The sequence below is a fragment of the Mastacembelus armatus genome, chromosome 11, assembly GCF_900324485.2.
Source record: "Mastacembelus armatus chromosome 11, fMasArm1.2, whole genome shotgun sequence".
NCBI classification, from domain to species: domain Eukaryota; kingdom Metazoa; phylum Chordata; class Actinopteri; order Synbranchiformes; family Mastacembelidae; genus Mastacembelus; species Mastacembelus armatus.
The window spans coordinates 15,483,463-15,509,858 of record NC_046643.1 but is presented as its reverse complement, the minus strand read 5'-3'; the positions used below and the strand labels follow the sequence as shown (position 1 = coordinate 15,509,858).

Here is a 26,396-nt window from a genome sequence, read left to right as displayed (position 1 = left end):
TGGTTTTAATGTGCCAAAATGGCTGAACTTTACACAGATTAAGTTGTGCCAAAGAACTACAAAAAGAATTTGAAAGTCTGGAGGCAGCAAATCTCTCTCCTGCCTTATCGTTATTGCCAATAGTATGACTTGTGCATAGAGCCCATAAATTTGATTCTTTCCCTGTTATAATAATAATGTTAACACCATACCCAGTGCTGTTGTAAGAGGAGTGAAAGGTTTAAAAAAATTTTAGGAACAGACCGCTAGGGAGGACCCACAAAACCCCATAGGATTATTTTTTAAGCAAAACTAAAAGGAATTTGAGAGTGGTGGACAGAACCTTTCTTTTCTGTGGCCCAGAATTCAGACGCACCAAGCTGTTACCAGAGGAAGTCATATATAAACGTGATTGAGAAAGTCAAAGAGGTGTTGAAACAGTGTCAGGGACAATGATCAAGACACTGGGGGAATGAAGCAGCACATAAAGCTTTCAGATATTCTAGAGAGAGGAATTAGACAGCTTGTAGCAAACAAACACGCAGGCTGGCCACTGATCCTGGTAAAATGATTAGATTAAACAAAGACAAACACAGAATAATCTGCTATAAGAGCAATCAATCCTCTGAGCCAACCCAAATGCGTGATTTGGATCCACACCTAAACAAACTTCATATTCTATAACATGAAGCCAAGTCTGTTTGTTTATACATGATAATATTTGTTCTCCCAGCGGAACAGGACAGCAGATAGACACAGCTTATCTTTAATCACTTATCTTCAGCGTTTTCTACCTAAGGTACTGTATGACCATCATGTGATATTTAAAAAAAAAAAAAATACAGAACAGGACTGTAGTCTTGAGACTTCGCCTCCAGTCACATTTACTGCTCCTTTACGGTGTGTGCTGCAGTTTAGGCTATCTTAGATTAGAGGGGATAAAAAAAAACAAAAAAAAAAAAACAATGAAATGTGGTCATTAGTCACAAATGGTTGTCTTAGATAATAATGTGAGACTCACGGCTGATTTAAAGCTTTGAGGACTGGAACACACTGGAGAGATGACATAATGCTAAAAATGTGGCAAAATCAAGAGGTCGTGTTTATCTCTTGTCCCTGACCACAACCATCTCCTCCTCCTCCGCTTTTGTCTTCTCAAAATAGAACCAGCAGAGTAGAAGTACAGAGTTTATTTGATAATCGGGTATTGCTGTGTGCTTTGATATATTCAGGCTTGACACACTTTTTACACATCTTGGAGAGTAGGGTTGAAGGAGTTCAGATATACACATTAATTTCACCACTCTCTCCTCTGTTGTAAAATTCTCAATGTCAAAGTTTCTGTCCTCGGTCAAGGCCAGAATCCCATTGGACATGTCGTGGAGCGCTTGAGTTCAAAGTTCAGTCCAACTTTTTCAACAGAACCTGACAGTCCTGTCTCACTGATGGAAATGATGGCCTCACAATATAAAACTTGCCCTGTGAGACACACAGGCTGCAGGTGTCTTTACTGCAAGTTACAATAATAAGAATTTGAGATTTGAAAGGTCTTACTTAGATTAGTCCTGGCCGACTTGAGAAATCACTTGATTTTTTTTCTCAAAGGACCTAAAAATAGGTCTGATAAAGTGGTTTTGTTTGTTCTGCATTACAACAGATATTAGGGTACAGTTATTCCATTGCTACAGTAGTTTCATTGTGAGAAAATGGTATAATGTGCGTGACCTATGAAGCTCCCTACCTCTGGCTGAACTTCACAGCTAGTGTTACCATTTAAAACACCCTGTCAGAAAATAAGCCAAAAAGCCGGTCAGTGGTCGTTCAGCGACACGGTCAGCCAGCTGGCCCCCTATCCAACCAGTCACACGTAAAGCCAAACAGTCAGTTAGCTAGTTAGTAAGCCAGCCAGCCACATATTTAGTCAACCAGTGGGCCAGCCTTAGAGCCAGTGACGTAAACCAGGCCACGGTTGGCTTGTTGGCGGCACTAGCTGAGATCTTGGTAGTGATCTGGCCTGGCCTGGCTCCAGTCATGTGGATCATCAGAGTTGTTTTTCCAGGAAACAAAGCCAATCATCACTCAAGATCACCAGAGCCAGGTTTAAAGAACACCAGAACCCTGCAAATGATGTGGGTCATTTGCAGATTATATAAATCAGTGTCATCAAAAAAGCAGCTCAAAAACATAAACATAAAAAATGAATGATATATATCCTGTACAGCGATGTCAATGCACCCTGAGATTTTCATTATAAAAGCAATAGTTTCCATCATAAAAGGAAGTGATTTTTTTGTCTGGCTTGTCTTCTCTTTTTCTTTTTCTTGTGTCTCTTTGTACTTGAACAGAAGATGAAGGATTCACCTTCTTGCTGTGACTGGCTGAAGGGCAATATTACAGGAAGCGGCAGCAGAGCTGCCCGATATTGAAACTGTGAGGATTAATATTCCTCAAAAGCCTGGCCATTGTTTTTGATAAATCAATTTGGGAAGCCTTCCGAGAGCAGATTAGAGACACGCCCTGGCCCACTTTTCTCCCTCCTCCTCTTTTTCCTACCCCTCCACCGCAGGTAATGGACCAGAGTTTTAATCAAGTGTGTCTCAAAGACGGGCACAGCAACCTTCAGCAACACACCGTCTCTGCACCCCCACTCAAGCTGTCACTATCACCATCACCAGTGACTGTACTATCCTTCCTTCTATCACTAGTTGTCTTTCTCTCGATCTGTCCCTTTTATTTTCTCATCTATCCTTCATCTTCTTTCTTTTGCTCACTATCCTTGACTGAATGTCTCTGCATACCAAAGAGAGCTGATGTTAAACGATAGTGTCTGAGCGAGAGGGCACAGTGGCAGCGCCTCTTGATGTTTAGATTTGGGAAAGAGTGCTGTGTGAAATGTGCAGTGACGGAAAACGGTTAACGCTCTTGACATCTCACAGAGCCAATTTTCACGTTCCTGTTCTGTTCTGTTTCATTACTCCACAGATCACAGCCGTGAGGAATGTGGAAATTCACTTTGGAAAAGAAAACGATTGTATTGATGTTAGTAAAAATAAAATTTAAAAAAAAACCATTGCTTTAGCAGCTGAGGGGGCACAGAAGAGGTCAGAAAAATGGGAGGGAGGAAAAGTGTTTGTTTGTTTTTCCTAGACACTTTCATTCTTGATTGGTGAGTTTTTCCTCATCCTGTCAGGCGTTTTTAATCCCTTTTTTTGTTGCATGTTTTCTTATGCCTGTCGTGTTTTCCGCCTACAAAACAGATGTCACAGAGCACAGCTGGAGCAGCCAAGTAACGACGAGAGAAGAAGAGAAAACCTCATGCTGTTTTGCAGCCCGCCCCATCTCTTCCATCCCCTTACACAAAGCAAACCCTTATATCATACATACACCCAGACAGCAATCTACCCATAATGCCGTGCCTTATGGCCCACCTGATATGTGGAAACGGGGGAAGCAGCGATGAAAGGCGTGATGGAGGTCTGAGCAATCATGCGGTTGGTGGCGATGCTGTAAGGCGAAGAGTAAAACCTGAGAAGGGACAGGGAAATGGGGAAAACAGGAGGGAAAGAAATAGAGGAAGATGGAGGAGAAGAGAAAAAAGAGGAAATAAGAATAATAATAAGATAATAATAAGAATAATTCCAAACAGCATATAATATTAGACATAATATAAATATGATATTCTGCTACCTTAATGCAAAAATGGGTTAGCTGAAACATCTTTGTGTATACAAAGGTTTCTCTGTCTACAGAATACAGAAAAACACACTCTTAAACTTGAACACACACAACCACACATTGTGGATTTATTTTATTCTTATTCTGAGCAAGCACTTGGCCATAGATTGTATTTTGAACACCATATAAAAGTTTCATGAAGTGTCTTATAGTGTCCTCAATTGAAAAGTCTGGTTTTATCATATAAAGCTGCATTTTGTCATCATATAAAGGAGGAGGTTATCTATCTATGGTTTTTCCACACAGATTCTAGTTAAAGCTGCTTCTGTGTATGCCAACCTTGGAGAACCTCAGTGCAGTTCATAAAAAGCTAAGATTTGGAAAAGTGAACTGGTCGGCTACTTTGTCTTTTTACTTGAGGTTTATAACAATCGAATGTCTGAGATTTCTGGAGAGGCTAAGAGGAGGACATTGAGGAACATCAATGTCACCTTAGCTGATGAGGATATTAGACAAATTATACACTACAGGATCTTCATGTTGTGTACAACATCATATTTTAACCATTAGACTCCACATCCTCAAATCTCATTAACTGCACTTAAAAAACATATTTAGCAACATCAGTTCATGACTTCAACTAATTTTTGAAAGGTTTGCAAGAAAAAGTTTTAAAAAATGTCAGTAGCAAAAATGCAATAATTTCCCTTTGGGTTCATGATTAAATGTGATGGATTTTAAATGATTGATCTGAAATACGCACCATGTGTAACTGACTTTTTAGGTTGGAGTTTGTCTTAATATGGAAAAATGGCTGTTCTGTTATGAAAGTATATAGTTAAATTCACTGAAATAACGCAAACTAAAAACGTAACAGTCTTCTAATAGCGTATATATGCATATAGATATACATTGCATATAGGTAATTTGCTACATAATTATATCTTAAAGTTAAATTTTCACTTGAATTTTAAGCACAATCTGATAAATGTTAAACAGCATTTTTTTTAACATTTTAACTTTCAGTTTCACTGTGTTCTCATTTTTTTAAACTTTGAAAACTTGAAAAACCTTTTTTACACTTACACTTTTTCTTAAGTAGCTCATTCATGATGTTTTTTACTTCTACACTGCGTCCAGATTAAGTTCACTATTTACTTATTTCTCAGCATTTATCTTTTTCTGGAACGTGATCAGTGTATTAAAAGTGAATAACTGATAGCAGGTCTGCTGCTAACACGAATAGGTGAGATTACAATTTGTGTAATTTGCAGCAAAGCAGGTTTACATGACAGGCTGTGATGCTATTCATCCAGTTTTTGGGTTGAGATCGACTCCAAGTCACTGGGGGACAAGTGGTTAAGGAAGCAGGGAGTGAGGAGCTTCCTGTGAATGACTAAGGCCGGAGGAAGATGGAAGGGAGCCTCAGCGCTCACCTTCCTGTCTCAGTACTATGGGGAAAAATAAAACACTTTGCTGGGTCATTTATTTCCACAGCGCCATTAAGTCTTGACATAAAGACGCAGAAACACACAGGAAGACACGCATACATAAAGAGTCCAACACGCAGAACACACACACAAGCTCACTCAGCTAGCCTTTTGTCATTCCTCACCTGACCCTGCCAATGAAACCCAATATTTAAAGTCTATATAGATTTCCTTAATCAAACAGTAACAAAGTGCAGACACTACATTAATCTTTATGTATGACAATAGTATTGACTGCTGTCCTATGAGCCAAGAGGTGAGTGTATTAGATAGTTCCAGGGATGGATTGACCATCAAGCTCTTACCCATTCTGCATTGCAGTGGGATCATATGTTAATGCCATGCCAGTCTGAAAGAGAAAAAGCAAAAAAAAAAAACATCCAAGATTAATCACAAATTAGGAGAGTTGGATAAAAAGATATATTAAAGTAAACACAATTGCCTGAAATGAAAATGACATCTGACAAGTCATTACATATGTTGTGTTCACGAGACAACAACTTTTTTTCTTCTTCTTAGTTCATTTGCACACAATTAAATGAAAAGTTAAGCGTTTTGGGAAATGCACTTTTCCCCCTGAAAGTCAGATGAGATGAGAAGATGATACAAATGACAATTGAGTTTTTCAAACAGTCAAGACAGAAGATATCAATTACTGAGCTTTAGAGGTACTGGGAGGCAGATTTCTTTTTATTTTTAGCTACTGTTCTCTGTTTTTTGTACTAAGCCAGGAAAACCGCCTGACAGACATGAGACTGGCATTAGTCCCATCTCACTCTGGGCAAGAAAGCAAATGAGCAAATTTGCAAAATGTTGAACTATTCTTTTATGTCATTATTCTGGGCTCTTTCATCTGCACATTATTCACTTAGAACATTTTAGTAGGTGAACCTTTATTAGATAAGATTAATAGCTTTTGAATAGCTAAGCATATATACATTTGACATGTACACTGGACTATGTTCTGTTGCAGTCCACTGTGTTTTACTTTGTGTATGTTCTGCATGTCTGGAAAATCTGTCGATATGCTCCTCCATCAGTGTTACCAAGAAAATTTGCTGTACGCTTATTGTACTTGAGAAATAATGTGATTTTAAAAGCTGATTCTTTTTATTCAAAACAAATTAAATCAAATCGAAATCAACTCATCTCAAACTGGAAAAACTGACAATTGACAAAGCCAGTGTGGGAGAAAGCTTAGTCGATAGGACAAAGGGAATTAGTATTGAGGATGCCTCTTTTTCCATTTCAATCACGTACAATCATGTTTTTATGAATGAGAGGAAATTAAGAAATGCCCCTTGGAGGGAAAAGTAGTGAGAAAAAAACTGAATTCGTTGTCCGAGGATGGTGTGTGTGTACATGTTCACACGGTGACATGTGGGGACTCCCTTTCTACTGGGGACCAAAGCCAGGTCTTCACCCTGTTAATCACTGAATTTTATAAAGAGATGGTTTAAAGTTAGGGTGAGGTTAGGTTTAGGTTTGTAGTGGTTATGGTTAAGGTTACGTTAGATTCCCAAGAAATAGATGTAATGTGCCCACAAGGTAAGAAAAAAAAAAAAAAGTGAATCTGTGTATGGAAGGCAAAAATACAAGGAGGGTTTAGGGCTGTGTGTGTGTGTGTGTGTGTGTGTGTGTGTGTGTGTGTGTGTGTGTGTGTGTGTGCGTGTGTGTGGCCATCTTAGAGTCATAGAGTCCAGGAGAGAAACCTGTGTGCTGCAATCCGTCATCTGCATTCCTGAAGGTTCCCTCCCGGAGGACAGCTAATCCGATTTCTTTTAACGGGAGGCTGCTGAGGACGGCAGATTTCATCAGCATACACACACGTACACACTCCCTTTTCTTGCCCTTCCTCTCTCTCACTTTGCTTCGCCTTGCTCTTCTTTCTTTCCTCATCAGCTTCCTTACCTTTCTCTCTTTATCCCTCACCCTCCACGTCTCCTAATCCACCTCCCTCTCATCTTTCTGTAGAACTCTTTTGCCCTTGTTCCTCCAGAATGCTACCAACAATGAGCTATACTTTGAAGGAGAACAGTGTCTCAGAGGAGCAGAAGGGATCAGTAAGCCTGGACCAAACACACGAGAGTGAGCAAAAACAGAATCTCCACTGAATAAATAAGGCCTCACTAGCTGAGCTGTATGACTGTGTGTGTGTGTGTGCATTTGCAGAACTGGTTAAAAAAGCCTTTGAAAGACATTTTATGTAAAGCTGTAAAAGGCTGGATGAAGGAACATGCATAGCTGTTTATAAATGTCTCTTTCTGTGACTCCTTATACAAAGATCTCTGTGTATGTATTTATACAGTCTCTTTACACTGCTTGTGAGATCAAGAGAGTCTCAGTGCATACTTGTGCGAGTGTGTGTGTTCACTTTTGCACTAATAGCACTGGCAGACATGACCAGCTGTCTGGTGGGGCTGATAACTCCCCTCTAAGTGCTGCCCTTGGTTCCATGTGCTGATGAATTTTACAGCAGAGAAGATCCTGATTGTGGACCCTGAACAGCCAGTGACTGATGTTGCAGTCAGCTTTTGGCTCTGCGCAACAAAGGAAAAGGAAAAGACTGAGACTGTTTGTGTGTGCTTTTGTCTGAGCTTGATCCAAGTCTGAAAAAACGACTATGTACTGTACAGGTGCCTGTGAACAAAGCTTGTCCCTGAGAAAAGCTGCCACTGACAGACCTGGCTTTCAAAGAGGGATTAGCTACGTATGTTCATTTTGGATGCTAAATCAGCTCAAAATTGAATTACACTCTTACCTCATGCAGGAAATATGGTGATGTAACAGAAAACATGTTCCCAAAGATTGTGGATATCAAGATTTTGCATAATCCACCCAAAAAAACAAAACAAAATGTGCACCAAAGACAGCTGGATCCAAACTTATGAAAAAGCAGTGGAGAATGATTCGGTTGCTGCTTCTTGCAGTCAACCAGTGTATGAATAAAGTTTAGTAAGTAGTGAAGAATTAATTTGCATAAATGTCTTTTTTTTGTCCACTCATGTCCTTGGGTGCACAAAATGCATTTTGTCCTACTAATGTATTTTAATTGCAAATGTAAATATATTTTATCATAGCAAAAAGCAGTTTAAAAAAAAAAAAGTGTAGTAAAAAATACATGTGTTTAACACACAGATTCTATCATCATCTCTATGTCTTCACACACACACACACACACACACACACAGACCTACTCCCTCCTTGCATTTTTGCCTTCCATAATCAGATTCTCTATTTTTTCTTCTTGCCCCATGGCCACACACACACACACACACACACACACACACACACACACACACACACACACACACGCGGACATCTGTCGGGCTTTCACACAGAGTGGAAAACTGGATGTTTTCTTCATCTACACTCATTCCCCTAGAGTAGGTGCTTGAGAAGTGTGACTTTGAAAATTTTTTGTGTGTAGGAGTATGTGTGGTGGAAGAGCGAGGAAGTGAAAAGAGAGAAAAATAAAGGGAGTTAGAAAAGAATGAGCACCCATGGCGTTTCTGTGTGTGCGTGTGTACGGCAGAAAAAAAAAAATGCAGTGACTAATATGTTTGTCAGCATGAGACAGCTAGAGACAGCACTTTCTAGACTCCCACTTTGGGTAGTTTACAAGAAAATCTGTTATATATTTCTCAGTCGTCACCACCAGCCACCCTCCAGCAGTCAACCCCTTCTAACTCCTGACTGATCATGCAATGTGTTCCCTCTCTTTCTTCCTCTTAGTTTCAGTGAGTCACTCACTCACTCTCTTTCTCCATATGTTGCTGTGGGATCTGGGAAGACTTCAAACACAGGGAAGAAGAGGTAGAGAGACAGCGGGAGTGAAAGAGATGGTACGAAGGACAGAAAAGCATGAAAAAAGAGAATTAGCAAAAGAGGGGTTAGACCTGCTTCAGTTACAGACAGAGGGGAAATGTAGAGGCAATTGTAAAAAGAGAGAGAGAGTGACGGATGGTGTGGACTGTTAGTCCCCTTCATCTGCCTGCCACACGGTGGGAGGTGAGAAAAGCCTCATCTCTGATAAACATGCTAACGTGTGATACCCAGCTGATCAGTGACCACAAGGTTGTAACACGCATATATGGCAAACAATAACTAATGAATGAGACCAACCCTGGGTACTAAAAACTTCTGTTTAGATACAAATGATCTGCACTAATTATATTTGAATAAGTTTTTAAAGATCAACAACAAGAGAAAACTTTTACAATCACTACAGTCCATTGTTGCAGCAACTGCTGCAGAGACTTTTAGGATTATCTTTTCAAGATCCTGTCACCTAAAGAGTGATTATATATTTTATGGTATTTTATTCTCCAAGGATTTTGTAAATGTTCCCAAGAGACTGTGCTACTACTTTTGTAGTTACAGTAAAAATCAAAAACACATGTAGAATACAAGTGTGTGTGTGTGTGTAAATAGTACAATAGGGCACATAGGGTGTTTCCTCTATCTTTAGCAGTGTAGTTTTTTTATGTTCTATCCTCATTATGCCCTTCCTGATGATGTCTGTGAGAATAATCATTCATATATTATATATATATATAATTTTACCAGAAGTCAACTGCGCTGAGCCAGTCAGTGTGTGGCCCTGTGGGGGGGAGGTAGCAATGTGATTTAGGTCAAACATGCTTCACTGGTTTAGAGGTGTTAGGGTTGCTGAACATGTGATGGACAGACACAAACACACATACACATGGCTAGTGCAGTACTTCACCAACACCTTTTCAATACACACAGGCACACACACACAAACAAGCACCTCTACCACCCACACAGACACAAAGAGAACATGTGTTTTCTGAAGGACAAACATTTCATCGCTTCTGGTCTCTCCTACCTTGCCATTTCAGCACAACTGTCAGCATCAGCAAACGTGTGTGTGTGTGCACCTGTGTGTATTTCCTCTCTTCTGTATAGTCCAGTCTGAAGCACTCTTTTACCTATCTCCTTTGTGTGTCCTTCCCAGTATAGCTGGTTGGTAGCCTATGAAAAGACTTTAACCTTGTTTCCACATGTTGCTGATGAATATGTTGCCATAGCACTGTAGCCATTTTCAGGTTTCCCAGCATTCTGTTGTACGGCAGAAATATACGTGCTCAGTGAGGCGTTTGGCTTGAGATGCAATTTACGTGACAGCGCCTATACATCCGAGGGCAGTTTGATCGATATCTGGAGCATTTTTTTTTTTTTTTTTTTAAAAACAGCTCCATACTTTGGAGTAGATACAAATGACAGGCAGTAATGGTTTACATAAAGCCAGATGTTGTAGCCAACTTCTCTAAGGGCTTTGTGAGCAGGGTGACGCCAGTTCTTGGAAATACCATTACCTCAGAGGTAAACGCCTTATTTACAATGTCATCATGTTGGAATGGAAAGAGCTGGATCACTGTGGGATTTTGCTCTTACACTTGTGAATAGCAATCACAAGATCACACAGATTTTAACCTGCAGCACTATCACAGCAGCAGTGGAATTAGCCATGTCCAGGTTAGCAGTGATGGTGGTGTGTTCCTGGGTGTGCTACTGGTGTGCAGGGTGACCGGGATGATTGTTTGGTGTGCAGATAAGAAAAATGTGCAGCACAGTCATGTGATGAATGACTGCATCTTACCTCGCCCTCTCTGTGCCACGGCCTCCCGTTCTGAGGGTACTTGCTCTGGCTCTGGCGTTTCTTCTGCCCTCCATCTGCAAATTTGCAGAGCAAAGGCTCCGTGGGAGCTGCAGAGATGGAGGAGAGAAGACAAAATCACGTTAGGGGGAGTGCATCCTTTAACCTCTCCAAAGGACAGAAGCCCTTTTGAACTGCTGAATTTCTCTTCTTTTACAATCTCATCCCAGTCTCTCCCACCCTCCTATGGAGTTCCAAAACAAATTCCCAGACCGATGATGTTGGCAGGCCCTCCACACCCCAACCCAGGCTGGCAGCCCATGAAAGAGCATTGCAGGGTATTGTTGAAATAATAATCACAGTAATCGCTCTTGTAAATACCTCTGAGATGGTAATGTAGGACCACTCTGTCAGCCAAAGCTTATTTCTAGAAGGCGTTGCTGTTCCTGATGCATAATCCCTCTGTGTTTTACTTTAACAGCCATCGTCTCTTTTATTTGAAATTTTATGCCTTTTTCCACATAACTATCAGTGCAAACGTCTCACTGGCCTGTGTTTGAGTAGAGGGTGTCATATATTTCAATCTGATGTTCCCTGCATGAACACTAGGGGCAGACTAACCAGTTCTGCTACAAGAACAAAAGTAGAGGACTGTCGCTTGGGAGCTGGTAAATATCTACGATCAACCAATAGGAAAACATGACTTGAAAGCAGTTATTAATTGGATTAAACAAAAAAAGGCCTCTGTACTGTGACCTCATCTAAGCTGTCACTGTATCAACAGCCTTTTTATGCATAATTGCCAATAAATGGTTTATGAAAGTGTGGTGATGACCTACGTTGCTATAAAGATAACTTCTCAAAGGGCACTTTCCCACACTCGAGCTGCAGGTGAGCACCAAAAGAGACAAAAATGAATTCAGGTAGAGGGCTCTACTGATGAGATACTGTAGAGAGAAAAAACAAATCTGAAGATAGACACATGCTCCAGGAGGGTTGAAAGAAAAAAGCAGAGGAAGAGAAAGGTGCTTAGTGAGCTTTGCTTGTGAGAAATGGGTGACCCTCTTGGCTGGGGATCTGGGGCTCTTAACAGTGTCCGTCCTCGTTTTCAGTCTGCGTCAGCAAGATCTGAATCTCTTTGGAAGCAGACTGTGGAGATGAGAGAGGGGAATGGAGACAGATAAACTAAAAAAAAAAAACAAAAACAAGAGTACAGAAAAAAACAAGAAACAAAAAAACAGAAGAGAGTAAAAGAGATAAGGGGAAATGGCAGAGTGACTGAGAGCGTAACAACAGGAAGACAGAGGTAGAGTGAGAATCTACACCAGGATCAAACACTCGTTCCCTGGGAGGGATGTACAGTTCAGCAACAATACAGCACACACTGAGCCAGCGAGCTTGTCCAAACACTGAAGCACTCCTGCCCCACACCTGGTAGCTTAGACCAGGACCTGACGGCTCTACTGTCATCAAATTCGCATTACAGGCCTGGCAGCCCATGACATGGCCGCTTTGTGATGACACAGGCCAATGACGGGGGCTGTCTGTAGGAGGTGAGCAACGGGACCTTTCATCACGGTGTGCCACAGGTGACACCCACTGAGAGAATTGTTGATGCTTTAATCTCCACTCCCCAGATGTGAGAGGTGCTTGAGCTCTGATGGTAATGCAGCATCACAAGACAGGACAGAAAGAAATGCTGTGATGGCAATAAAACACCCCGAACTTAACTCATGAGCTTTGCAGTGGAATAAAATGATTTGGATATTAATAAGGTAACACGATGATGTGTTTATTTGTGACATGCCATTTCTGTAACAGCCACATTTGGAGACAATTACTTTGGATTTCCAATGAGTGTCTGAGATGCAAATAAGATGGCTGTGTGCTTGAGTGCTACTATAAGGCCAATTACATGCAAATGTCTCTTAAAAAATGTGTGACTGCATATATGTGACTTTAGGGGCTACTATGGGACCAAACTTTTCTGAGTCAGCCCAGGAGAATGTAGCCGGGAAAGGAAAGTGAGAAAGATGCAGCAGAAGAAAAACAATAGAAGTGCTTCCAAACCTCTCCTCTGGTACTCTGGGAGATAATTAGCAATTGGAGAAATTTGGAGAATCTGACACAGAGCACACTGACGTTCCCCCCAGTGACTACATCCCCAGTTCCCACAGTGAACAAGCCAATTTGTTTAAGACTTCAGCCCAAGATCAACAGCCGCACATCACCCCACCCACCCTGTGAACACACTCACCCCTCTGTAGCCCTGACACGTTTATCCTTTTTTTGCACTTCAAGACTTTGTGTTATAACCCTCAAAAACACATGGAGACACCCACGGACACAGACACTAACGATACAAACTGCTGCCAGACTGCAAAACCTTCTTAAACCTCTCACCAAACACCGTCATCACTGGCGCAGCCCAGAATAAACTAGGCCACTGGCTGTACATACTAACTTGCTGATGCTGCATCTTTTGGTTACATGCTCCAAGTACAACATACCTCACACTGATTCCAGTTAGACTGTGTGTTATAAGGACAGTTTGAAAATAAAGTTCAATCATGAACCAATTTGCTGCCCTTAAATGATCCTAAAGTTATGGGGAAATGACATAAGGTGTTTGTGGTCAGAGGTCAACAATAGCTGCTAACAAGGTGCTCCATGGGAACTCCTAATTGTTTTTTATGTGAGTTACCGTAGGAACAGGTAAACACATTAATGAGGGGTGACCGCAGACATATGCACATGCATGTGTGTTTTGGAATGTGCACACTAAAACCAATTACATAAACATGCACACAAAGACAAGAGGAGCTCTGGTAGAAACAGGCTAGTGAGAGTAAGAAGGCTGTGCTACTAGACTTGTTTGAGCCTCAGCTTGGTTCATCACAGTCCACACTGTTCATTTGACTCTGAAGAGATAGTCATGGCTTTCTGCTCATCAACAGACCCATTACCACCCAGTAAAATGAACCAATAAGTGCATGCAGATGTACTTCTGTATGAGACAGTGCAGTTACAATAGCCACTTAAACTAAATCTTGATGCAAGTTTCACTTATTAGTTCCGTGTGCATACGTAATGACTGCTGTTACAGTTGTTTCCTATGGTCCAGCATCTGAGGGGAAATCAGCCTTTTGTCTGCAGAATAACAGGCAGCAAAGGCAGCTTTGTGATATCTGTAGACAAAGAGAGTTTGTGTGCTCCGGATGGTCTCGCAAGGCTAGCTGAATAACATTTTGATCTATGAATGCAAATCAGCACATGTATTATAACTCATCAATATCAGCATATCATACATTCATCTGCTCCTCAGAACTGGGCTGTACATCTGTTTGGCCTGAATGGTGAAATCACTGCAGGAATGCCCCCAAGCTGTAGAGGGGCTGGGTAAAAGGTTTTCTCAGTGAAACAGACAGCTTTTCACCATTAAGACAGTTACAAAAGAGGCCTCTCTCAAGAGCTTGGAGTCAAACTGGGTTGGCCTTGCTTTACTCTGAGAATGTGCAAAGCCCTAAAGAGGCTGAACAGAGAGAACCCGTTCAGCCACTTGTACCAAAATATGTCACTCAGTGAAAGGAAGCTTTCCACTTCCTCAGTGACAACTTTGGTTAAAGGTTCCTGCAGATTCTCGACTTGAAGATGAGCTATGTATATCTGAAAAGGGAGTTGGATGGCTCACTGTGGAACATTTGTGGTAAGAATAAGTATTTCATGGGAATTCTGCTGTGCTCTGGCGCTGCTCGAAGCGATCTCTAATTGGATCAACAACTGTCTGATTTCCATCAGCCAGCTTGACCTGTCTGCTCAGACTGAGGAGGTTGTGTCTTGTGGGAAAGAAAGAAAAAAGGGTGGCAGGGAGGCACGGAGACAGAGAGAGAGAGAGAAAGAGAGCGAGAAAGCCATGAAAAGATAGATAGAGGAAGAGAAAGTGAGCATGAGGGACAGTGTTCTAGAAATAGTAAAAAAGACATGAGAGTAGTTATGATAGAAAAACATATGAGAGGTGGACAGGACAAGAAATTAGACATGGATGAAAACTACAGCTGTGTAGCATGTATCTCGCCATTTTCAGAGTCAAACGGATGAGCTCAGAATGGCCGCCAACCAGGAAAGCAGACAGCAGCAGCCTCCCTACAGGGACAGCTTTGACGGATCCCAGTCGATAGCTCTCGCAACTGCCACGCTGGCCTAGCATCCTTCAGCATGGAAATGAAGACAGTCTGCCAGCCGTTTTGCTGACAGAGACGACACACATGGCTCAATGACATGGCCCGATAAATGTGGTGGGTGCTGAAAGGAGAGTACAGCAGAAAGCGACACAAAGAAGGGAGTGGGAGACAGATGCAAAGACAGTGTCACATAGAGACAAAATATATGAAGTGACAGTGACAGAAAGATGGAGGGAAGTGGGACTCACTAAGGGTAGAAGTGACGGTTTCACCCTTCCAATCCATACTATACAGATGAATGAGTGAGATGAGTATAGAGAGAAGGATGTCAACAACACCTTTCTTCACACCATGGATTTGCGACACATGCTCTATGGCTATTGATCAGCCCTTGGTCAGACTTTCCCATAGACGGCTCCTGCAGCATGCCAAGTGGTTGAGGCTTGAGATGATATTATGGATTACAGGAAGTAAAGCGGAGGGAAGAGTCCTGGATGCGGGCGGTAGAAACCTGATCGATGAGCTATTGCACACTTAACAAGAGTAATATGTTATGTAGAGAGTCTCTGACATGCTAATCCATCTTTCACTCTCTCCATCCGATCCATTGCAGCTTTTCTCTTTTGTGGTTATCTCCTGTCTACCTATCACTCTTCCCCTTTCTTTCTAGCTTCTTTTCTATCTATCTATCTATCTATCTATCTATCTATCTATCTATCTATCTATCTACCTATCTCTTCATGCATTACTGAGCAGTCACAGATCCCAGACCACATTCACACAAATAAACAAAACTGATGGATGGGATGAGCTCCGTGTGTGCCTGGCACACAGTCAGTCTATAACACAGCACTACAATTGACTAGTATTGACTGTGTGCATGTTTTTGTTTCTAAGAGGCAGACCAGAAATATGCACATATCAATGTGAAATGATCTCACAGAGAAGATGGAGTGTATTCTGCATAAATAAAAAGTAGAAATTATTTTAGCAGATTAAAATGTGATTGTCTCTTCAGTGCTGGCTCTGAATTCATCTGCTCTTACAGTAAATGTGAGAGCAGCAAGTGCAGTGCCAAGCAGGCGGTGGGTTTCCAGCTGCAAGCCAACTCCTGTGAGACAAACTGTGGTAGCAGTTAAAGAAGAACTTAATTTTAGCTTAATCAGCTAATTCCACTTGCCATTCCAAATGCTAAGGTTGCCATAGTGAGTAAACAAGTAACTACAAACAGTGTGTGTGTGTGTGTGAGTGTGTGTGTATGTGTGTGTGAGTGAGTGAGTGAGCTGAAGTTAACTATATGTGTGTTTGCCAACTCAAAGGCATTGCTCACAATCCTGCATCCATATATTAAAATAACATTTACACCAGCAGACAGTCCTCACTGTATTCATTCCATATGGCATAGTTAGACTGTCGCTGCTTCTTGTCTGTTGTAATTTTAAAATGGTGGTGGCAGATGTTTCTAATGCTAAAGCCCCACATGCTGCCTCACACTGCAATAGGCCTCAGTATCAGTGGCATCTTTACACAGCTGGCTGAGGTGGCAATTACAGTGCAAGGGGCTGCACTGTGGTTCATGGAAAATTGTAAGAGTTTAAATATAAGACTAAAAACACTATTTGTATAGTAGATTTGAAAAAAGATCCCAGCTAACAAAACATAACAATGTGCCATGGGCCCTGTCAATACATCACAGATGGATCTATATGCACTGAGCCAAAATGGTTTCTTATTTGGTCTTGAAGATATTCTAACACTCATCTAATATCCTTCATCATTTCTGCACCACAGCATATATCGATTTTATAACCTGAACAACTTCTTGGTTTCAACATATTTTAGAGACAGACCAGTCATTTTGGTAAAAAAAAATAATATACAAGATCCTTGATTTCTCATGTCTAATTCCTAATCCCACACCCAACTTGTCAGCTAGGAAGTTGTGTTTCTGTGTCCACAGAGACAGTTAGAAAACCCTCATGAGATGTTACAGGATGAAATATTTTATACAAAATTTGTGATCCAAGTTCACACAGGTTTTTATCTTTTCATTATATATAATGTGGACAGCAAACAAACATTAATGCAGAGCAAATACACTGTTAATAAAAAAGAATTCAAGCAAATGTTAATGAAATAAATTAAGAAAGAAAGGAACTTCCATTAGACAGACAAACAAATAATGCATTGTTAAACTGATCTAAGAATGATTTTGTTTTTATGGAATAAATTTCATTATTTCTCTTCTCTTGAAAGTGGCCCTGGCCTGCGGAGCTCTTTATTTCATCGCAAACAGTTTTGGCTGTGGCAGAAGGACTTAAGAGCTGTGCTTTGCCTGTGGGGGGTTGACTTGTGCTGCCACTGTCTGTGTCACAGCCTATGTGGGCAGACAGTGAATCTAGCTCTGCCACTGTTAGCAGAGTATTATAACACTGCCAACGCCTCCAGTGACCCGTGAAACCTCCCATCTATAGAAATGAATCATACAGATGGATGCTTTGTAATTCAGCAGAAATGCCCATTCACCAGACCTGCAGCAAATACATCTCGGTATATGTGACACTGTATCATAATCAAAATAGATCAATGTGGAGCTCTGCAAGTACAGTTTCAACGATACAATGTAGTCTATGGTATTATTATTTAGGTTTTATTTATCAAGCCGAGGTTTTGCTGAACATTCTTGGTGTGTTTCAGCACTGTACTGCTTGATATTCATAGATTTATACAAATTCACACTCAAGGCGCATTACAAACAGCCATCTATTGTTGGCAAGCGTGAAACTCAAAAGAAAAATGCGGTGTGTCTTGCTAAATTATAGCGACCCTCTGATAGAATTTTCCAGATGGCCCAAGGATTCAAATGTATGTATTTAGAGTTATTTCACCTTTAAGCTACCACGGGCTGAAAACTGATTATGACATTTCAACAGAGGTGGATTATATGCTTCATGTTATAAATACAAGAGAGCCACATCAGTTAGATTAGCATGGTGAAGCATACAAAAGACTGTGTATCTGTTAACTAGGTTTCCAGCCGTAGGGGCTTCCAGTAACAGCAGTACGGACAGGAAAGAAAATGAAATTACAGTACAATAAATGAATTATCAATAAAGAGCCCTCAATATTGTATCCGAAGGGAATCAATACGCAACAGTCAGGCTGCAACGTCGACTGAGGGCTGAGGGCAGGCCTATAGCTGAGGGGCCAGCCAGATCAATAATGTCACTGGGGGTGATTGACGATCAATGCTGCCACTGACGTTGATTTATGATCAATAAAAGCAGGGCACCCAACTAATAAGGGCGGAAGGGGTGGAGGGGGTATGTGAGGGGGGTTCCATAGCATCCCCTTTACTGTAACTGATTGGGGATCGATGAAGAGTGGCACAGTAGCTGATTAGGGATCAGGCGACTGTGTGGCAGAGGAAGGCAGCTATGTGTGAGAGGATTTGGTTGGCTGCATGGAGACTAGGCTGTCTGAGCCAAGCAGAGCTGCACAGACTGTAATTAAAGCTGTGCTGAAAGGAGCTTTCCACTGGTTGATAGACGCTGCAGGTGCAGCTCTCTTTGCTCTTTCACTTTCAAAAGAGCAGCCAGCCAGCCACACACACACACACACACACACACACACACACACACACACACACACACACACACACACACACACACACACACACAATCACAGATGTATGCAAACATCGGTCAGGAAGGACTACACTATTTTTCTGTCATACTGCTTCATAAAATCTTATCTATTGCTGTCATTAATAGCCCCCTTCTCTTTACCATCTTTTCTTATTGCTATCTGCTATTATTATTGACTATTATTGCTTGTTGGCTTCTTGCTACAGGTTAAGTGTCATTGTTGTACATAATACGTTATAAGTGTAGCTGTTAAGAGATAACTTCATCTTGTTTCAATTCAGTAATTTAATTAGCTTTACTGAAGCAACAAACGCTACTTAAATTGTGTTTCATTTGTTCTTTTGAATGTCAGGTTATAAAGGAAGTACATAGTAGCTCATTTTATGCAGCATTTAGTTGTACTAACTAAAACTATTCTGCTAAAGGACTTAGCACAGATGTAGTTTTGAAGTGGCTGGATAATGTGAGATTAGCCATACAGTACAGTTTACCACTGCGATCTATAGTGCCGGCTGCAAAATTCTCAAAGCCAGTGTTAGGACCAAATTTAGATGGCCAAGTCTTTCACTGTGCTTTGTCAGACACAACCTTGTACTTCTGAACTTCAAACACTGCATCAGATATTCCCAAAGCTCATAATTCATTCATTTCTTAGGTATTCTCTTTGTTCTCAAAAAGCGTTGACACTAATTTTCTTCTGTCTTTCCAAAAAAGTTGCAGACAGTAAAAAGTAAAATGGCATCTTCTTTCAGTCTATCAACTGTTTTCCAACAAAATTAGATTTGCTGGACTAATTGGGTAACTATTACTTTATCATTCAACAATATTCAAATTCATAAAAATGTTTTTTATTCTAACTCAAAGGCAAAGTGACTGAAAAATACTAAGCAGTCTATCTTATTATTGGCACAGCACAATGTGTCATTTCTTCTGCCATGTACACAGGAACGTAATTAGAGGTTTCAGTCCTTGAAACAAAACAATTCTTGGCCAAAATCTGACCCTGCTCCCTTTCTTTGTCAGTGCTCTACATTCCTCTCCTGGGAAAAATACTCAATTAGCAAAGTGTTCAGCATTATTCATAGTAGCTTCAGTAGCTACGCTGCTTCATCCCCTTAAGAAAGCAATATTAGAGTGATAACCAAAGAGAAAGGTTGACCAGTAGAGAACAACTTTGAGTAAGTCCTTGCCAAAACATCTCAGACATGATGAAAGCCTTTGTTTTTCTCAGGCTGTGTTAATGGGCCCCAATCGATGTCGGAGAGCCGTGTTTTTTCTCCACATGTCCTGACCCATGGGGAAACACAGGGAGGTAATGTGGGAGTGGAGAGATATTGACACACAACATCGATATCACTAGGGTTCACAAGCTGCAGTGTGGTGAAGGTAACTCCTTCTTACTTGAAGTTGAGGCTAGCTATCAAGAACTCATCAATGCAGCATCAAGGGCAGAAGTACAGTGTAAGAGCACCAGAGTTTCAGTGCAGACCATAAATTAGCAAGTTGATACAAAAGACTGTTGTTACATTGATAATATATTTCATCTCTTGTGACTGTCCTCCAGAAGGACCCACCTGTCTCATACACACACTTATGTTTTCACCTAAACAATGTCGGGAATGTGAGGCAGCACAGCACCGCTGCAGAAGCAAGCACACTGCCATTCTGGTTCTCATCTGTCACCAACGGCAACCAGCCCGCCAGCCGCCATGATGTGCAGCTTAATTGGGGGAGCTGATGAGGTCTGATGAGGCTGGTACTTATTGAATTCCCTGGCCTGTTATTTAGATAATGCTGGAGAGGAGCGGCCTCCCTCATCTTTCCCATTCTCATCCATTCACTGTCCCAGCAGGAGGCTGCTGGTTAATCCACTCTTGTTTGTAATGGCTGTGTGAACTGAGGGGATTTGGACATGCTCTTCCCTTCTCTATAACACATCTAACACTCTCCACTGTTGATTTTACCCCATAATGGGCCTATTTCATAAGTTAACTAGACCCCAACACCTCTTTTCCAGTCTGTCTTTGTCTTATATTTGAAAAAAGACAGGTATTGTTAAATGATTAGAGTTTAAAGCTTTTTCTGTTTTCTAAGCTCTCCTAGAAGCAGTTACAAATCTTCACATATGTGGCTATACAGTGTTCATTAGTTCACATTTTGTGTCATTCATGTACATATGTGTGTATGTGTGTGTGTGTGGGGAGGCGGGGGGGGGGGGGGGGCAAGAAAGGGTGTGAAAGAAAGTGTGATGAGAGAGAGAAAACAGTGGAGATAAACGGAAGTTGCAGAACAGATGGCTTAATGGCAAGACGGCAAACTTTAATTCTGTGCATCAGACTGGTGATGGAGACTATGAAGCCACAGACGGGTGCCAAGAGTGCTGCTCAGTATGAGACAGCACATCAAAACATATTAAACATGATGGAAAGTCTTATGATTAATGCTTTTTTCTGCACTGAACTGTAAAGAGTATAAATTTCAAATGTAAAGTTTGTATGGAAAAAAATAATCTGGATGACCAGACTTTCATCAGTAGCAGCTGTAGTGTGAGGAATTCCCAAAAAAGCAACATAAGGATAAATATCTGGCAATTATCATGAGCAGATAAAAAAAAAGTCATATATATAGTCATATATCACTAAAAAACTGGACTTAAATTCTGAAACCGTATGCATCATACTCTCTATTTCCATTGTATTTCCATCGAGATTCTGCTATCCCAGCTCTTTGTGTGCCAGAAAGTGCATTACAATGAAACACAATAAGCTGTCTAAATCTCTGAAACACTGTTCTAAAAAATGCTTACAGGGGTTTTCCTCTTTGGAAGTGTTAAGGGAAACTAATTCTGATCTTTAAAAGTATCAAACAACACCAGTTATCGCCTTGTTATTAGAAATTGTTGTAAATCAAATGATTTAAATGAATCATACACACATTAGCCCTAATTACCTGTGCTGTAAGAAGAAAAACAAAAGGTTATACAGTATTTATACAGGTCAGTTACGGGCCTGATAGATCAGAAGTGGTACAGACAAAGGGGCCATTAAGGCAACATTTAAAAATGTACATGGAAAAGGTTCAACCTGGAGTTCACTGGGAGCACAGCCGATCAATATCAGCTCACCTTAGAAATCTGCTATATAATCTTTGATCTCCAAGGCCATTTACTTTGCAGCCTGAAATTGGATATACCGTGACTGCATCTCGCTCACAGCCCTTGTTGTACCAAGCCTCCTCCTCTCTACAAATAAGACATCCTGAAAAACTGATCTGGATCCATCTGTGGCAAGATTACATCTGTGGCTAAAAGAGAGATATGACTAGTTCAAGGTGAAGGTCAAAGGTAAGGGCTGGTAAAGGCCCAATGTTGAGAACCACACTCATATGTACTACGGTGTACAGTAGGCATGGAAAAAATATCATATTATTTATGTTGCCTGTAAGCAACAACACCTTATGTAGTATATGACAATATACTGTATGTCTTAGAGTATTAATTGTCCATTTATTAATTCATTCAGTCATTCAATGTTTGAAAGGGTGACCTGTGTACAGTACATGGAAAGGCAACAATAATGCAAACAGATAATTGTACAACTATGCAATAAAGTTTTCCCTTTTAGTGTCTAACCTCAGACACACATTCACAAAGTCACCAATACTGACAACAGATTTGACAACTTACTGCTTCATTTCAGAATTTTACTCTCCACAGCCATACAACCAATTGGTAAATTGGTACATTGGTAAAAGGATGCTGAGGTTAGAGCTGCCAAGAAGGAAGCCTAGAGGAAGACCAAAGAGGAGGTTCTTGGATGTAGTGAAGGAGGACATGAGGATAGTTGGTGTGGGTGAGGAGGATACAGAGGATAGGGTTAAATGGAGGCAGATGATTCGCTGTGGTGACCCCTGAAGGGAGCAGCCGAAAGGAGAAGAAGAAGCCATACAAGCAATAGCTGCAACTGGCATAAAATGTTTGATTCTGACTGGCCATTGTTTATCTCACATGTGAAACTAAACAAACACGTCTTGTCATAAAGGAAGCTCTAAAGTACAGTATAAGGACTTTCCTACTGTGTAGCAAGCAAGACATGAAAAGTGAGCTTTCTAGGAAGGTTACATCTTTAGGTGCTTCTCTACTGTTAGTCTGTGCTGCCTGTTTTTTGTTTATTCCCATGGTGGTGTGTATTGTTAGAGTGGCAGTTGTTGGACTCTCTGAAGCCTATAAGCTCTCTGTTTTCCCCCTATTACTCGTGCCCGGTGGGGGGACAGGCAGTTGTAGCGAGATGCAGTACAGCGCAGCAGGGGTGGTCCCCAGATACCATGGATTCATACTTTCCACCTGACGCACCGGGTAGAGAGAACAGAGAGCTGGCAATTACCAGACTTCTTTCTATATATACTGCAATCCTGGCCAGCTCTGCTTTGCTGTACTCCACTCTGAAGGCTGTCTCACGGCCAAGCTGGAGGTAATGAAAGCAACACACTTCTAATGGTGTATTGATGTGTGTGTATTTGTGGGTATGTGTGGATGTATGAGAGGAAGACGGAGAAAGAGGGTAAGAGAGACTGAGTGACTTAAAGAACAAAGAGAGGAGAAGCAGGCTAGAAGAAATCATTCTGTTGGCATGTTGGCGTATTTTCCTTTTTGTGCAGTATGTTTGCTACAGCAAAAAGTGTGCATCCCTCTCTGTAAAGCTGCACTAAATTATCTATATAAGCAGCACAGTGTGACCAGTAGCCACTGGCTTTGAGAATACTGCCAGCCATGAACAGAGACAGAGAGGCTGTGTCTGAGACATGAGGTCAACCCATAAACAGGTGTGTTTCCATCGCCCTTCAGCTCAAACACCAGCAGGCAGCTCTCATATAAAAACACTGAGCCAGTAAAGGACACAAATAACCTCAAGTCACAACAAGCATTGGCAACTCGGACGCCACTGCAGTAAGTTTCACCAAATGTCCAACTGGATCACGTAGGTGTGTACAAATTTTAAATGTCTCTGTGTCTACACCACCCCACTGACAAGCTGTTGGATGAATGAATGGGCGTCTACTCCTGGGGGTCCAGTGGCGTTACAGAAATAACTCTGCTGACCACAGTGACCTCTGCGTGTTTCCACACAGCCTGCATCCTGTTCTAATGGAGGCCCTTGTCTATTTTGGGGGCAGCTAGATTTATCTCACTGCCCTCTATGTCCTGGAATGGTGACAGTGACATTGTCAGGTACAACTGATGCCTGCTTTGTTTTTACCCTGTCTCCCTGATGCAAGCAATACAATTAGTCTTCTGGTTAGTCAAACAACTAACTTGCTACTGCTCTTCACTTTTAAATGTAAACACAGTGAAAACATGCTTACGACGTACTATAAAAACATATAAAATAAAGAGAGGGAGAAATAGAAAGCTTATCTGACTTAAGTGTTGTAACTAGCCCTAATAAAAGTACAGGTGATAGAGAGGAGTCGATCAGTGAACCACAGAAAGCAAGCTGGCTGAATTCCAGTTGCATACCACAGAGACCTTGGAGCATGATTATCCTCCTCAGCAAACTAAATCTTCATTCTGGAGGACAGGCAGGCTGGCTGAAAGGCTGCGAGTTCAGTGACCTACTGAGTCTGCTGAGAGGTGGAATATTATTCTTTACAAAAGAAATGCATTGCCTCAGGTCTTGCATTACATTAAGATGACTGATTGCTAAATCCTGGAATCTAGGGATCCGTTAAGATAATGTGCACAATTTGAGAATAAGGTGGTGAATCGCTCAGCGATTACTAGGGAGAAATATAAGTAGAAAACCCTTGTTTTTGCTTATGACTGTAAAATCAGCAGTCTGATTCCTCAGCTTGCCAGAATAAAATTCATGAAAATTTATGAGATCCTTCCAACAACTACTGTGTCCTTAAGCAAGACACTCAATCCACAATTTATCTCCAACTATTTTACTGGGCAGTGTTAGATAATATCAAAAATATAAATGATATGAATTACAAATAATAATAATCTACAGCCATGCTAGCAGCTCTGTGAAGCTGCATTTCGTCAATGTGGGTGCCGACACAGAGGTCATCGAGTCAAATACTGTACATGGAAGTACACATTCTTAGTTGATTACTTAGTAAAATAAATGCTCTATTTCTGCTGTTTACATTGTGTTTGATGCATCCAATGAAAAACTTTTCAGCGACGTAAGGATGGGCTTATAAATCACTCTACAGTGTTTTGACATATGATAAACCTCACCAAATCCCTGCATCTATTACTCAAACCAGCCTTTTTGCATCATCTTTTACTGTATCTCAGTCACAGTACTTACAACAAGACATCATCACCAACACAGTCCCTTGCTTAGTTTTATTAGGGCTATTAATAGTGCTGCTTTCAGCCTGAATACCTGCTTCAGCATAGTGGTACTTTGATCTAAACGTGAAGATGAGGACGCTGACATGCTCATACTGACAATGCTAACACGCAGACGTTAATCAGGTTTAATAAATACCATTTTCACTTTTTTAGCTTAGTGTGTAAGGATACTAACATCTTCGAAACAGCACAACTGACCCTAATGTTGTTCCGTGATTATGCAAGTTTTCGCAATTCATCTTGAATCACAAACATGACAGTTTGATGAAAATCCAATAGTTATTGAGATATTTCATTCAACTCTAGAAATGTCAACCTCATGGTGGCGCTAGGAGAAAACACAGACAATGGCATTTCTGAAGCCATAAAGCTACCAATGCTAAAACTAGTTCTACAAACAAGGAAAAATATAAAATCTTTAATCTTTAATCTGTAATCTTTATTTCTTGGTGTAATATAAATTCAGAAATATTTTCATGAGTACGCTTGAAACAAGCCTCAATCAGATTTCTGATCCACTTTTATGGATAATAAATTTAAATCTAGAAGAAAATCTATACAATTTAACTAAGTGTAGGTATATAAATAACTTCACGCTGAATGAATCCACCGCATAAATGAGAGGCAAACACATGTCAAACAAAGACAAGAGGAAAAATGTTCTTCATAAATAAAAGCTGCCTCAGGTGCTTATTTTGCTCACAGTAATATTGTGTGCACTCAGCTATATTCAGTAACATAGATGAGCATTACAGAGGGATGAGCAGGAATGTGCATGATGCGTTGAATAGCGAGCAGAAAAGGAGGGGAGGACGTGCAGTGAAACTGAGGGATGAAAGACAGCAGCAGCAGGGGAGATAAGAGAGGGAGGGATGGATGAGAGAGAGTATAAAAGCAAGGACAACAAAAAGTGCAAGGAAAGATGTGAGCAGGGTGAGAGGGAGAAAGATAGAAGGGGATCAACATGGTGGACAGCTGGGCCAGAGTCACAGGGGTCAAGCTCAGGAAGCGGTCGCACAGTCAATGTCATCCTTTCATCTCATCTGCTGCAGATGCAGCAACCTAAACTTTGCTCAAATTTAACCTTCCAAAAGAATGGGCTGAACCAGTCTCCACTCTTTTCTCTTTTGTTTCCCTTCACCACCCATCACTTTCTTCCCCTCACTTCCCTTTTCCATCTGTTCTCTTTTATCTTCCTCTCTTATTCCTGTCACATTTCCACAGGTCCTAATCTATTTCTTTCCATCTCACTCCTGCTATATTTCTCTATATTACTGTCTACAGTTATGTATCTTTTTTTCATGGTAACTCTCCTTCATTCTGTCTCTCTCCACATTAGATGTGGTTGAATGGAGAGCAAAGTCAATCGTTCCTGCCTAAACCCCTCCAGGAGCCAGAGCTTCTTTCCTCTGCCTAAACAAACTTTGAAGCCAATCA

General features: G+C 41.0%; 1 protein-coding gene across 11 annotated transcripts in view; it reads right to left on the bottom strand.

The window, feature by feature from the left end:
- The window catches only part of rbms3 (RNA binding motif, single stranded interacting protein), a 237,709-nt gene that overhangs the window by 27,064 nt on the left and 184,249 nt on the right, over positions 1-26,396 (bottom strand). For all 11 annotated transcript variants that reach the window (XM_026299821.1, XM_026299812.2, XM_026299815.2 and 8 more), the window contains 3 exons: positions 10,771-10,877; positions 5,450-5,493; positions 3,408-3,504 (listed from right to left, as the gene is read on the bottom strand). In XM_026299821.1, coding sequence (XP_026155606.1) covers positions 3,408-3,504; positions 5,450-5,493; positions 10,771-10,877 — 248 coding nt within the window. The remainder of the gene's footprint in view (positions 1-3,407; positions 3,505-5,449; positions 5,494-10,770; positions 10,878-26,396) is intronic.